Source organism: Chelonoidis abingdonii, chromosome 2 (genome assembly GCF_003597395.2).
Source record: "Chelonoidis abingdonii isolate Lonesome George chromosome 2, CheloAbing_2.0, whole genome shotgun sequence".
Taxonomy (NCBI): Eukaryota; Metazoa; Chordata; order Testudines; family Testudinidae; genus Chelonoidis; species Chelonoidis abingdonii.
Genome location: NC_133770.1, coordinates 205986468 through 206001672, shown reverse-complemented (window position 1 = coordinate 206001672; position 15205 = coordinate 205986468). Strand labels below are relative to the sequence as shown.

General features: G+C 42.6%; 1 protein-coding gene across 4 annotated transcripts in view; it reads left to right on the top strand.

The window, feature by feature from the left end:
- LDLRAD4 (low density lipoprotein receptor class A domain containing 4) overlaps positions 1 to 11128 on the top strand; it is a 462955-nt gene extending 451827 nt beyond the window's left edge. For all 4 annotated transcript variants that reach the window (XM_032792011.2, XM_075062927.1, XM_032792012.2 and 1 more), the window contains 2 exons: positions 9192 to 9245; positions 10337 to 11128. In XM_032792011.2, the coding sequence (XP_032647902.1) occupies positions 9192 to 9245; positions 10337 to 10879 (597 nt within the window). In that variant the 3' untranslated portion in view covers positions 10880 to 11128. The remainder of the gene's footprint in view (positions 1 to 9191; positions 9246 to 10336) is intronic.
- The last annotated feature ends 4077 nt before the right edge of the window (positions 11129 to 15205 follow it).

Genomic DNA, 15205 nt, shown 5'->3' with positions numbered 1-15205 from the left:
TTGAGGGCCAGAAACTTACTTATGTTTTTAATTGGAATTCTCATACAATCTCTTGTTTCATGAAGTTGGGCATTAAAAATAACACCAAATATCACAAAATTTACCATAAGGTCACAAGAGTTGTCAAAACTGGCAGCCCAGCTTTTCAAAGGACAAAAAGGGACTAATCCTGGAAAATGTCACTGGCTCTTTAAAAAAAAAAAAAAAAAAAATGCTGATAACTGACTGTCTCAGTGTTCAGGTTGAAATGCGCTGTCCAGTGTACCCATCAATTCTCTGCTTTTCTTTTCTCTTACTCTTCTCCAGCTTTTCCTCTACTCTCCTTAATGTTTAAATTGTCCTGTTTAATGTGCTGAAAACATCACATATATCTAAATCAGACCCACAGATACATGATTTTTGCATAGCAGTTTTGCTTCAGGCAGATGTTTAAGGTTCTACTACATAACCAGTCCTGCTATCTGCTAAAAACACTGTTCTTCAGTGTAGATGGAACCTAACCATGACTTCAAATCATAATGGAAATAACTCAAACTTTCATATGATTTTAGGGACAGAGTTAGGTCTCACTATGCTGCAGGGTTATACTGTGTTAAGGGACAGCCATGCTGTAAATGGGCTCCCTGACATGGTTGGATTTGTATTGTACAGGTGACCTAAAACGGCAGGGTAGTACTTAATTGTACAGACATTATGATTAACAAAATATTAAATGTTTCCCCCTGCTGATCAACCAATAGTGGGATAAGCAGTGCTTGGATACAAAATCAAAGGTTAGTGGGAAGGCAAATGTTATGTAATATGTACCATCCTGTGGGAAGGAAATTAGTGCTCACGCAGCCAGGAGCAGGCCCAATGCTGTTTGCTAGCAGAGTGCCATCAGCCAGCTTCATACTCTGTAACATCTCATGTGCTGCTGACTGCGTCTATCAGCAGTACAGGAGTTCTAAGAACACAGCTGTACGTTGGCCTTTTAGGGGTACACCAGCCTACGGTGAAGCCGATGTCTTTTTGGATCTAAATTATGGAACAGAGAATTGTGGATCGATGTCCTGTGAGAATTGAAATATCAGTCTTCTTGGTAAATCAAATGATTCCATGAGAATGTAACCAGAGACACTGGCTTAGGGTGGCAACCCTGCTCTCCTATCTGTAAGGCCAGGAACTAAATATAAATGTTCCCCTCTGGTGGTTAACCCATAGTGGAATAAGCAGCATTGTCAGTGGGGACATGGGAAGAAAGCTGATTTTGAAAACGACATGTCAGAGGACATTTTGCAAACTTCTGACATTCCAGTGTTAATTTCTCTCTCTCTCTCTCTCTGCACCACTGATCTAAAATGGACGTTGAAAGAGTTCTGAACACTTTCACTGCCCCAGGCCCACTCCTGGCAGCAAAAAATCCCCTGCAGGATGCCCCAGGAGACATGCGTCATGCAAGGCACTGGCAAATGATTGGTCCCAGCATCCCTGCTTCCAATGTCTGTGGGAGGCAGAGCTGTTAGAGCCAGTCAGCTTTCATTAGTATGTATATTGATAATGCCTATCTGGTACTCTGAGATACTGTTCCAGGAAAGCAATCGTGAAAGTACTGTGCTCTTCCTGAATTTAGCTGGAACAGCCAATTCAGGAGAAAAGCAACAAACAGCAGTCCTGGCCTGCGTGGAACGATGATGACAACAACAAAAGAAACTGTTCAATAATATGAAAACTCCAGGGACTGGCTTGGTGATGTCAAACTTTGGCTTTGAATGATCTCTTTTAAATTGTATTTCCTTTTCTTATTGCATTAGCATTACTAGTTCTATTCACTGCTGGCAGCCCAGCATTACCTATTTTTTCTTCCATTATTTTAACTTCAGAAATAAAAGAAACCCAGTGGGAATAAGTTCCCAGATAACAGCTGCAAGAAATAAGTGCCAACGGTATAACTTTATCACCAGAGCACAGCAATGTAGTTCACCCTCATTGCCCTCTTTATTAACTCTTGTGTGCAGCGTTGGCCTTGCAGTTTGCAGTATCCCAAAGTTGTCAGGAGAGGATTGGATTTGTATCGCCTTTGCTCTCTGATTGCTGCTGGAATGCTGGGGGATTGGCTCATCTCTGCTTCTCCTCAAGATATACTCCAAGAAGGGACACTGATTTGAATTGGGCTGTTGCCTTTCTCCCCCATCCATAAGGTGGGAGGAATTGGGTCTTGTATGCCACCTCCTCCGGTCCCACTGTCTGAAAGAGGGCTCTAGCCCGTGAGTTGCTAAGCAGAGATATCCAGTTAGGAGAAATTGTTTGGTGATTTTGTGATACAAGTAAACATAAAGCCACAACATTTTGTTTAAAAAGTTACTCGTTTATTGGAGTGTTCTGGCCATTATTGTTTGAAGCCTAGCTAATAAAGGCACAGCATCTCCTTTAATGGGGGCAAAATAGTCCAGGGACAAGCAGCAAGGAATTCCGGGATTCTGATCTGCCACTGATTCAATGAGGGGCCTTGAGGAAGTCATTTCTTATTCTTCAGATGCAAAGTGAGGATAATAATATACACTCACCTTAAGGGACGAGTTGAAGGTTAGCTAATGCTTGTACAGTGATGTACAATGAAGTCCAAGGATGTAAAAGCTGTAAGTGTATTCATAGTCATTATTTCTGCTAGCTGTAGCTAGTCAGAAGACAAGTATAAATGCAGTTCTTTCCCTGATTAATTCTCACCTTACCATCCCATTGTCATTGCACAGTCTTATGCAGAACACCATCACTGTGCTTGCACTCAGGAAATAGGATTTCTAAGGGAGAGAGAAATCTTGCTGTAATGTTTGCTTGTTCTATTGGGGCATACAACAGTTTTGCTTTGCTTATGTTCTAAAGGGGAAGTATTGGCGATCATTAAGAAATATGACAGTTTGTGCCTCCAAAGAAGAAATAGATTGTGGAGAGAGCTAGTGTGTGTTGTCTGATCCTAAAAACAGTCAGAAAACTGAGGCTCTAACTCCAACCTGTTACTGCCACCTAGGGTCAAAATTAAAAACTATGTGCAGAAAAATGTCATCTGCAAAAAGTGTGGCTGCACAGTTTGGGGCCCAGAAACCCAATAGGTGCACAGTTTGGGTGGGAGTAATCTTAGACCATCTCTAAACTGCACTTCCATTGTTAAAACTTTTGTCACTCAAGGGTGTGAAAAACACCCCCCCCCCCCCCCCGAATGACAGAAGTTTTAATGACGAAAAGTGCCGGTACGGACAGCGCTTCAGTGGCAGGAGATGCTATCCCAGCACCGAAGCTACTGCCGCTTGTTGGGGTGGTTTTATTTTGTCTCCGGGAGAGCTCTCTCCTGGTGTCAAAGAGCGACCACACAGCGCACCATACAATGGCGCAGCTGCAGCAGCACAACCACGCCGTTGTAAGGTGCACAGTGTAGACGGGCTTAGTTTCAGAAAGAAAGGAGAGTACTTTGACTTAGCAGTGGTCACTATTGTCTGTATGTATGATATGCCTGTCTACTGTAAGCATGCTAACATAACATTTTCAAAGTATATTCTACTGGGAACATTGCTTTGGACTTTGGGGTAATGGTGGGGTTTCCAGCCTTAGACCTTTTTGCTTGGATTCCTTCTCCTAATTTAAACTCTGATTTCTGTCTCCCACGCTCTTTGCTAGTGGAGGCAAGTCCATCCCAGTGCCCTCATGTCATGTACATGGAAGGGAACAGCCTTAATGTTGGTTATACCTGATGGAACAAACTTTCACTGGCATCCAAGGGTAGTGACGATAAGCCATGAGAAAGTACAGTACTGAACTGAGATCAGGGTTCTCATTCTGGTTGTCTGCCAGACTTGCTGCGTAATATTGTAAACACCCATAGTGCATGACAAAAAGAGAGTATCACAGACAGATCAGCCCTGAAATTTAAATGTGGGGGGTGGAGTAGGGGGATAATCTATTTAAATGATATTGAAGCAAACCCAGAGTAAATACAGAATTTCTGTAGTCCATGTGATAAATGGCAACCAAACTAACAAAAACCCCAACAATAAAACAGAAACAAAAATCATTCAGAAGTTCCCAAAGCGACAGAAGATTTGATGCGATTGGTTGAGAATGTCAATCAGTTGAAAGGGAGCTTCTCTTCAGTCTCACTAGAAATATTCCTTTTTGAAATGTGGAGCCAGTCAGATGTTTATGCCTCATTGTAGTTTCTGAATTTTTAATAATCATAATTTTGTGCTTCTAATTTACCTCTGTTTAAATTAAAAAATATTGAAGCTATTGCACCTCTTCCAACAAATTCCTTTCCCTTCCCCTCCCCTCCCCCCCCCCCCAACTTATTGATGTGTTGACTGTAAACTGAGGAAGCTGGGTAACTTTGGAGGCATCAGGAAACAAAATGTGTAAAAATGGCCTTGAAAAGTCTCCTGCCTGATAAATCTCTTTGTGAAATACAAAACAGGGAAATTATTGTATGAAGCATATCCAATATCACAAACTCTAAACCTTGACTATTATCTTTACTTTTAGACCTTTTAGTGTGAATACAATAAGCTTTATCAACTGCCATTATTATTTCAGGACCTAAATCTAAAGCTTCTCTCCATAAATTATTACCAAAAGCAGGACTATACCCATGAGAACACCTAGCTGGAACACTAAGGTTTTTACTTCTAATATTTTTTAATTATTAGTTTATCATGAAGAGACATATCCTCTTCCATCCCAAAATCTAATGCTGTTTGAAAAGAATCAAATGTAGGGCTCAGTATATGAGATTGTTCCATCTAATTATAGGTATTGGAGCCCAATTCGGCAATGTCCATCATCTACCATACTAGGGAGAAAACTTAAGGGAGCCAGATCCCATACGCTCCCAGCTATGCCTTGGTAGCATCATCGTTAATGCAGAAACCACATCTTTTAAAAACATCATTGAACAGCATCCCTTCAGTTAGAATATTCAAAACCCCGCAACATCCTATGTGTCACAAATGCCATAGCCCAGCCTAGCAACACATGGTAAAAGAACTGAGCCAGAAGGCAGTCCCTCTGGAGGCAAACTTCCCACCCCGGCCAGGAACATGGAGCTTGGTCTTGGCTGGTGGAGTGGCAGGAGCTGGTGTCAGGGCTGAGAGGTACTGGAAGCTTTATTTAAGTATAAAAATCACAACTCCCTTTATTTAAAAAAAATAACTTGTGAATTATTCAGTAAGGGAAAGTAGTTATTGTTGTGTTTATACCTGTGATCAGCTGATGAGTGAAAATAAGTTAAGAGCCATAGATGGATTTTTTTTTTTTTTTTTAGTATTGAATTACTATATTTCAGTGTATTCATTGATAGAGAAATAGCGAGAGAGAGACTACAATACAATACTATAAAATCTTTATCTTATTTTAATTGGTGCAACTTCAGATTCCAGGAAAGGAGATAAGGGAGTTCTCTGGCTGGCAGCCAGTAGCTGAGTGAAAACTTGCCTATACTCTTCATCTGCTGGCTGTCACATGGAATCCACAAGTTTGGGGGCAAGGAGAGTATAAGGAAAAACTTCTTTAACATGTTCCCTTTGATAAGTGAAATAATTTCAAGGATGGCAAAGTGGCTGAAAAGATCTAACTTGGTGTCAGATACCTGTGCAGCCAGAACTGTCTTTGACCAAATACATACCTCCTTTCATAATGGAGGTAAGATTTTCTTTTTAGAGTGAGGAAAAAATCCCAAACAACTTTTATTGCATCTCAGTCCCTGATGCAGCAAAGCATGTAAGTATATTAAGTGCTACATTTTAAACTAAAAATTTTAGTTAAAGTAGGAAATCCACATCCAACCCCTCATACCCCGCTGTAAGAGCAAGAACCTAACAAACTGAAATGTACTTAATAAGAGGGGTGAGAAGCATTTAGTGCTTGATATTAAATACAAAAGATTTTTGTTTGCAAAACTTTACAATATCCATGTAATATATAAAATCTAATAAAATAAAATTATAAAGAAGATTGTACACATGCATTTATTTCTCTCTTGTCTTTTACATCCCCTCCCTCATTCTCGTTTCTATGTTTTTCACTTTTTTCTGTTCTCTTCCCCCTTTCCCATTTTGGCACCTTCCCTCCTTTTTTGCATTTTATTTGTTCAGTGTCGTGAAATTTGTTTCTAATTGTTCTTGTGGGGCAGAATATCTCTTTCTGCTTCTTCAGGAGGTTCTTACACATGGAATAGCTGCGTATTGCAGTGGAAATTTACTAACATCCTATTCACTTTCTCCCTGAATCCCCTTCCATGTGATTAACCTTATGCCTTGTCTACATGGGAAAGTCGTATCGGTATAATTATATTGGTATAGGTAAATTGCTACAAGTTATACTAGTATAATTCCCTGCACTGCATGGACACTCTTATTCTGGAGAAGAGTGGACTTTTCCAATTTGGCTTAAAATGTTTGCAAAACGATATATGCTAAACTGGAAAAAGCCACTCTTATTCTACAATAAGAATGTCCATCCAGGGAGTTAAATCACTATAGTTATACCAGTGTAAATTCATACCTTACCTTATACTGGTATAACTTCTCATGTAGATAAACCTTGGATGTAGAAGGAACCTGACTCAGTGCTGTCTGCAAGCCCAGGAGACTATCCTTGTCTTACCCCTTCCTCCCTGACACAGTTGCCCCTCACTATTCAAACTATGTGCCAGTGTGTAGCAGCCTTCAACGCGGCTCAGCCCCGGGTCGCAGGGGCTGAGCGAATGGAGTCTGTAGTCCAAGCCCTTAGGTAAGACGGGGCAACGCACAACAGGTTAGGGGCTCTGGCCCTGTAAAGCAGGGCAGAGCAATACGCAGTCTATGGGCTCTGGCCCTTTGGATCAGGGTAGAGCAATAGGCCGTCTAGGGGCTCTGGCCCTTCGGGACAGGGCAGAGCAATAAACCGTCTAGGGGCTCTGGCCCTTCGGGACAGGGCAGAGCAGTAATCAGTCTAGGGGCTCTGGCCCTTCGGGACAGGGCAGAGCAGTAATCAGTCTAGGGGCTCTGGCCCTTCGGGCAGGGCAGAGCTACACACAGTCTCGAGGCTCCGGCCCTTTGGGGCAGGGCAGAGCTACACACAATTGGAGGCGATCAAGTTCAGCAAAGGAAGGGGGAGTCTGCCACCCTTAAGGGGGTGGCAGGGGGAACGCAGGCCCTCCCACTCCACTGCGTTCCAGCCCGGGGCCCTAGTAGCGGCGGTCGCCGCTAAGGCGGTCAGTGGGGATCCTGGCCCGAAACACACTGACCGGGTGAGCACCGGGCGGCAGGGTTCCCACCGAAACACACAGACCGGGGTCAGTGGGGATCCTGGCCGACGCACACGACCATCGGCTCGGGGCCTTCTGCGGCCTGACTGTAGTCAGCCGCCCCCGGGCTGCTTCCAACCTCCCCTCCCTGGGTACCTGCCCTTCGCTCCGTCGTCCAAGGATTCCCAGACCATCGGGTTCCTCCTGGCTCGCCAAGCAGGGGGTCCCCCAGTCCCGGCGTACCGGGCCCTCAGCAGGGTCGTCCAGTCCGATCCAATCCCAGGGTCCATCGCGGTCCGGTCCAGTCCTCGGGTCCGGGGGTCCAGGCGGTCCAGTCCAGTCCTCGGGGTACGGGGTCCGGCGGTCCGGTCCAGTCCTCCGCAGGGCGAGCGTCCGACGGCGCGGCCCGCTGCTCTGGGTGCTGGCCCCAGGGGAGGTCAGGCCAGGGCCCCTCCGGATACCGAGCGAGGGGTAAGCCGGGCCCAGCGGGAGCTCGGGCACCCACGTCTGCCTTCTCCGGCGGCCTGCCTCTAACTGAGGGCTGAGACCGGGGTTTTATACTTCCTGTCCCGCCCCCTGACTTCCTGTGGGCGGGAACAGGCCGAGGGGGCCTTGCACTTCCGGTCCCGCCCCTTGGCTTCCTAGGGGCGGGGATAGGCGGCCGGGCCTCTGCCCGGGGCTGTAGGGTCCTTAGCCTATGCCCAGTCTCAGGAGCGGGAGGGAGGGGACCCCCCTCGCTACACAGTGCTTGCTTGCTTTCTTGTAGGGATTAGGAAAACAGGTACCCATTTCTCACATTGGAAAAGGCAATGGGAAACTGAGGCAGAACAGCTGCTGCAAAGTGAATAAACATACCGTTAAGATACCAGGGAATGGGACTGAAGAAGAGAGTATGTAAATGAGTGAGCTCCCAGGCTTTCTACATAGAGGAGGATTGAGGGGCTTGGTGAAAAAGCAGGAAGGTGAAATTTACAATAAACCCAAAAGGGACAAATAGCTTTTTTTCCTTTTACTGGCATTTCTTATATTTGTATAATGACAGAACTTGACTTAGTTCCAGGCAAGTTATCATGACTGAGATGCTTCAGCAAAGCCAATTGCTTCTTAGAAATAACATTTTTATTTTGCCACATTTTGATTGAATATCTATGCTTTACAGCTTCTCTTGTCCCTTTCGGATTTATCTTAAAGCTGTATTCCTTTCAGCTGTGATATTTTCAAGTAAAATAAAGCCATCAAGGTAGTTATTGCTACGCTAAAAAGAAAAATGTAATGAAATAACAATATACCTTAAGCACTTTTCCCTTATTGACATTTTCCTATTTTTTGTTCATGCTGTCATTCTGCCCTTAATGTTCTAAAGTGTCAAAAATCCGTTAGTGGCATACAAAAGAAAATCCTTAACAGGAAGATAGTTGGGGAAAGGGATTGAGAAATGGAAATTGGTGGGTGAAACCTTGCTTACCCTGAATGGTCATTATTGTACACTGGGTTGGCCAAAGAGATCCTGGGTTCAGAATATTATTTCACAAGTATGTGGCGTGAGAGAGAGACTAACCAATGAGATCATGAACATTAGATTCTGTTGGGGACCATTTGAGTCTTGTGCAGTAGTAGCCCATAGTATTACAAGAAAGGTAAGGAAAGTCATGTGAAATTCAAGGAAAACAGGTGAATGCGCAAGCTTGTACTAAATGAAAAAAAGCAAATTTTAAAGATGGTTTAACTTGAATGTCACACTTATGTTTGCTTTCTGTGTTTTTAGCTGAGTTCTGAGTTCAGTTTTCAATGGTAGAAGAAGTGATAGGTTACTTTTTAATAATGCTTCTTTTGATGAATGTAACCAACTGGTACAAGCTGATAGTCCTGAAAAGTTCTCTTCCATTGAAATTAACATTATGGAAGAAGTTAATATTCTTTTCTGTTTTCTTTCTCCTGCTAGGAAGGGTGCTTGTGGCCTTCAGACAGCTCAGTGTCACAACAAGGTGCTTCAGAGGTAATGCTTAATTTCTTGGTAACCTTCAATGATTTGCTTTACTGCTTCTAACATATATTTCCCCTCCCTCAAAAACCATTGTTTGGTTGGCTTGCCTACGAGTTGGTTAATTATGTCTTTTTAATATAGATCAAAAGAGTAAAATAATAATTTAATAACTTTAGGCCTGTGTGAATCATTGTCTTTAAATTGTAAGTTCACACAAGATCTGTATGAAATCAATAGGATTCTGCACCAGAGTAAGGGATTGGGGCCCTGGCTAAGCATTGAGTAGAAGGAAACAGATGACATTTTCTCATGGTGGAATGTCTTGGACCTTTTTCAGTTCGGTTAATAAGACCCTCTGGATTCCCCTACAAAGCAAGGTTTTAATCTGTGTAGGAAGAAAGGCTCTCATTGCCAAAAATCAATGTTGGGATATTTTCTGAGGTTCACAACTAATTTATTTCAGGGGTGGAAACAGAAATAAATTTTCTGGAATGTTTTATGTTTAAAGAACTAGAACCTTCTCCCCCCCGCCCCCCCGAACATTTTTATAACTTGACAAAGAGGTAGGGGATGAAAACCCTTTAGGGAACACTCCTCATTTTTAAAGCCATTCATAAATTACTTCTGGATTTTTATCCTGCCTCCAGCTCACACCACCACTAATGGGCAAGTGTCTCCAGACTGCAATCGTAGGGTGTGATTGTAGCTTGTGTAGACATCCCTGAGCTAGCTTTGGTTTAGCTATCTCAGGGAACAGAATAGTGAAGCTGCAGCAGTATGAGCTTCAGCACAGGCTAGCCACACAAGTAATTATCATGGGCTCCAGGCAGGCTTGTATAGCCTGTGCTGAAGCAAGTGTTGCTAAGCTTCATTGCTCTGGTGCCCAAACTAGCTAGATTAAAGCTATCTTGTGTATGTCTCCATGAACGATGTGTGACTGTATGTGCATCTGACTTGTTTAAACTGTGTCTGAACTCGCTTGTTAGTTCCCTGAGGCAGGGACCATTTTCTCTTGGTTGGCCCTTGATAAATAATTAATACTCATAATGTTTTGCTGAGTGATGCTTGGAAGTGGATTCACAGCTCCCTCTTCCCTTTTTCAGATCATGTATGCCCCAAGGTCCAGGGACAGGTTTACCGCTCCATCGTTCATGCAGCGGGACCGTTTCAGTCGCTTCCAGCCAACCTACCCTTACATGCAGCACGAGATTGACCTTCCTCCGACCATCTCCCTCTCTGATGGAGAAGAGCCACCACCATACCAAGGGCCATGCATGCTGCAGCTCCGGGACCCAGAACAGCAGATGGAACTCAATCGAGAGTCTGTCAGGGCACCACCCAACAGAACCATTTTTGACAGTGACTTGATAGACATTTCAATGTACAATGGGGGCCCATGCCCACCAAGCAGCAATTCGGGCATAAGTGCAACCAACTATAGCAGTAATGGAAGAATGGAAGGGCCACCCCCAACATACAGTGAGGTCATGGGTAATTACCCAGGCTCCTCTTTTTTCCATCACCAGCACAGCAATGCACCTCCTTCGTCACAGAGGGGGAGCAGACTTCAGTTTCAGCAGAACAATTCAGAGAGCACAATAGTCTCTATTAAAGGCAAAGACAGGAAACCAGGAAACCTTGTCTAAGTTACTTTCCCAGGTGCACTTGAACTGAAGACAAGAGAAGCGAACAGGAATGTGGAGGAAAATCCCCACATTCCTGGGCACAATGTTGTTAAGTTACACGTGGTACAACTTAGTAAAACCAAATGTGCAAACCAGTTCTTTGTTTCTGATTCCTTTCAGGGGAATTGCATGCAAAGTGGATTGAGATAATACAAACTTCCATTCAGTTTGGCCATGAGCAGTGTTTTGGGGGAAAATATATATTATTTTTTTTAAATAAACTATTTGAATTATTTAATTCTAAAAGGAAACTTAGCACAGAAATTAGGCTTGTACAGCCTGTTTTATATTAACTGAATGGCAGAAAGAAGAAAGTTTTGCTAAGTAAATGGGAGAAGAATCGGCCAGTTTGCTTTTTTCTCCCAAGGCGTGGAATTTTTTTGTATGAATCAAAATTCCTGTTTTGTGTGCCAAGGTGTAAAGTTGAGAAATTAGATGAATGCAAGGAGTTAATTTGTGTTGTGAAAAATGTGTTTTAAAAAGTTGCACTATCTTAATGTTTTAAAAAATATATATATGAGGGAACTGTTTTACGTGAAGTTCTTCTATATGGTGTCTTTTCAAAACCTGTGGAATAATGATTAGACCCCAGGAGTAATCTGGAGGAGTTTGCTCCACCTGGTATTTGTCACTGAAAGGGGATTGTTGAATTTAGCCTAACACCTATTGATTTACATAAATCAGGAAATACAGGGACACTTAACATGTTGTTATCTTTGCAATAATTTGCATTAAAATAACAGTGCATCAATGAAGTGTCTTGGAGACTCTTGGATGGAAGTAAGCAAACATGAAATTCCAGCATTTCATATCACTTAGGTTGTTTTAGCTATTACATGGTTTAGGCCATTTGTTTCATTAAAAGCAAAACATACTAATTTATATTAATTATTAACAAAGCACTGTCATTTTTTTCCCCTTTTCACAATGCAGTATGGTTAATACTTAAGGTTTAAAAGTTTTTGTCTTCAGTGTAGCCTGAAATATATTTAGTCACATATCCTGACGTTATGCAATGAATTGTTTAAAAAGGCAAGGTGGTTCTGTCCTGTCCCCATTCCCCCGCCACCCCCGAATGCAGTTAAAATATGTGACTCGTTCTTGTCCATTTTACTGTCCAGTTTCTATTTAAATTCTCTACTGAGATCCATCCTGTTTAAGCAAGTGGACCTCAGTAACCATACCCCCTCCTATGCAGTTTCTGGAACACATTTGATACTTTTTACAGTGCTGGTGATATTGGCAATGGTTTCTGCAGCATTTGAAAGCCATTGGAAGTGACTTGGGAACCCTGGTTAATCTCACTGTAAGCAATTGGCCTTTTCCTCTGGGCCTGATCCTGAGTGTGTGTGTGTGTGTGTGTGTGTGTGTGTGTNTGTGTGTGTGTGTGTGTGTGTGTGTGTGTGTGTGTGTGTGTGTGTGTGTGTGTGTGTGTGTGTGTGTGTGTGTGTGTGTGTGTGTGTGTGTAATACTGGTCTTAAAGTCATTGGAAGATATGTGTCTGCCTGTCGAATGCTGCCTAGGATTTTGCTTTCTTTCCATGGTTAGCTTCTCTGCCGAAGTTAATGTAAGAATTGGAAGGTAGTTGAAGAATGGTGGTAGTGACTTCAAGAGCACACAGAAAAAGCACAATATGCACTTAAAATGCATTTTGGAAATGGACTTTAAAAGAAAAAAAGAATCTTTAGAGTCTTAGTTTTAATATTCCTAATATATATGTGTAGTAGAGTTTTCATTGTAAGGTCTCACTTTTTCTACAGTCTTAAGCCTAGTGCTTTGTTAACAGCAGCAACCAACGAGTGCATCAAATGCACTTCAGAAAAGTACTGTACTGTACAGCACCTGTTCCGATTGCTGGGGAGGTTGGATTTCTGTGTGACTTCTACATCCTACAGGGCTTGATTGAAACATTGATTACTGAAGTGAATCTTTGATCTATGCAGAGTTTTAATGCCAAAACAGCGTGTGTGTATGCATGTGTGTGTTCATTTTATGGGTCTCTGTATAGATAACTTCCTTAGTGAGGTGACTTTGTACTATTCTAGCTTGGTGAATATTGGAATAACTCTATTCTGAACAGACAGCCCCATTTATAACTGATCAGAATCTGCTTATTTCTTGATCAGAATTGTCCCTGGTAATGCAAAATGAACCCCTTTTATTTATGTAGCTATATTTGAAGGGAGAAGTAGGAGACTGGATTTAGCAGTTTCCCTTACTAATGCCTCCAGCACAGATGTTTATGGGATGACTGACTAGCTGTCTGTCGATTATAGCTCTTGCCTTTTATAGTTTGTGGGAGTATTACATCTTCGGCTACGTCTTCACTACCCGCCGTATCGGCAGGTAGCAATCGATTGCTCGGGATCGATATATCACGTCTCATCTAGACGCAATATATCGATCCCCGAACGCGCTTATATTGACTCCGGAACTCCACCAACCTGAACGGAGTTGCGGAGTCGACATGGGGAGCCGCGGACATTGATCCCGCGCCGTGAGGACGGTAAGTAATTCGATCTTAGATACTTCGACTTCAGCTATGTTATTCACGTAGCTGAAGTTGCATATCAGAGATCGATTTTCCCCCGTAGTGTAGACCAGCCCTTGGAATTAGGATTTTACAGATGACCTGCAGGCTTAGGCCAGAGGCAGTATCCACAATTTAAGTCACTTCAGTGACTTTGTTGCTATTAGAGGTGAGCAGAAGTGAGTTGTTGCCTAGATCAGGATTATTCAGCCCTGAGGCATCTAGGTCAGAGAACAAATGGAAATCAATTGTCATTCAGTCAGGGAACCACTGGGCCAGGAGAAGGGCAGGTGAGCAATCTTTGGCATTGAACTAGTTTGAATACAAGCTTTCCCTCTGCTCTGCAGATCTCATTAAGGCTACATCTATTGACTTCAAAGCCACCTCTTGGGAATGTATCTTCTTTGAGGATAACCCTTTACCATCTTTCCACCCTAGTGTCCCAGTGCGTTTGTGAAACTCCTGTTAACACTGATGGATGTGATGCATGCACATACAGAAGAAAACGCCTACCAAAATGGTCTGTTAGGTTTCCTTGAACTAGGGTTACAAACACTGCAGAGGAGGTAACACATTATCTCAGCTCTGCGAAAAGAGATTTTTAGACTTCATTCTGATTATATCTTAATGAATGTTAGTAATCTCTGATGTGGATTCTGTCAACAATATTACAAAGGAGTGCTCTTTCTTTCTTTCTGCTCATAGAGAACAGAGAACATGCCAGCACTGTTAGAACTGAACTCCAAAAGAGAAAATAAGAAATGATATCAAACAAGAAGTCACTGTCAGTCTGTTCAGGCTCAAAAATGGGCATTCTCTCAAGGGAGGTAAATTCTATGCAGCAGTTATGGAGGAGTCTGCAAAAAGACTCAGGACCATATTCTACAATGTCCTAGCCACCCAAATGTAATCTTTAAACTATTAAATTGATTCAACAGATTATCAAATGGGTAAAACTCCACATACATGGTACACTTTTATGTATATGTCCATGTATGTATAGTATATGTAAAATACACACAAATATACCACATACGTAGAGGCTTTTATCTAGGTTTTTATCCTCTGACTGCCTTACTTGCCCTCTGCCCAATAACCTATCTTCCTCAAGATTTACTGAAACACTCCACGTTTCTGAGGAACTTCAAACAGCTATTACTTTTAAAAAATTTAATCTGTCAGAAATAGATATTCCCTCCTCTTCTCTCCACCTCAAATGTAGAATTCCTCCACAAAATTACCTTGTTCTAAGGCCCAGGCTGGACAAGTTTCAGCTGTTGAACTGGTGTCAGCTTTTCTAGTCTAATGTCTAATCTTCAGTGTGTGTTGCCTGGTGGTCTCACAGGGATAGGAAAGGGAGCTTTATGCTATCAGGAAGCGGGGATTACAAACTTCTCAATGGGATACATATCACTGACTTCTAGCCCTGGAATTACAGAAAAACCTCTCAAGCCTATTTTTAGAGCTTTGCCCGGCTCCTTCTGAGCATGGCGCAGTTGGACTCCTGGTATGTGAGGCATCTGACTTTAAGGTATGAATGAGAGATGAAAGATAGTCCCAGTAAAAATGTTAAAAGCTCTCTCAAGTATTCTTAAGATAGCATTTCTGTGAGGTGTATGGCATGTAGAGAATACATTATACTGTGATGTGATAGGAAGGTTTGGTCATCATTAGTTTGGGATGATTTCCGTATGCCCACTCATGGCTTTGTCACTCATGAGCAATGCATCTAACCCAAACTCATGCTGATAACATTT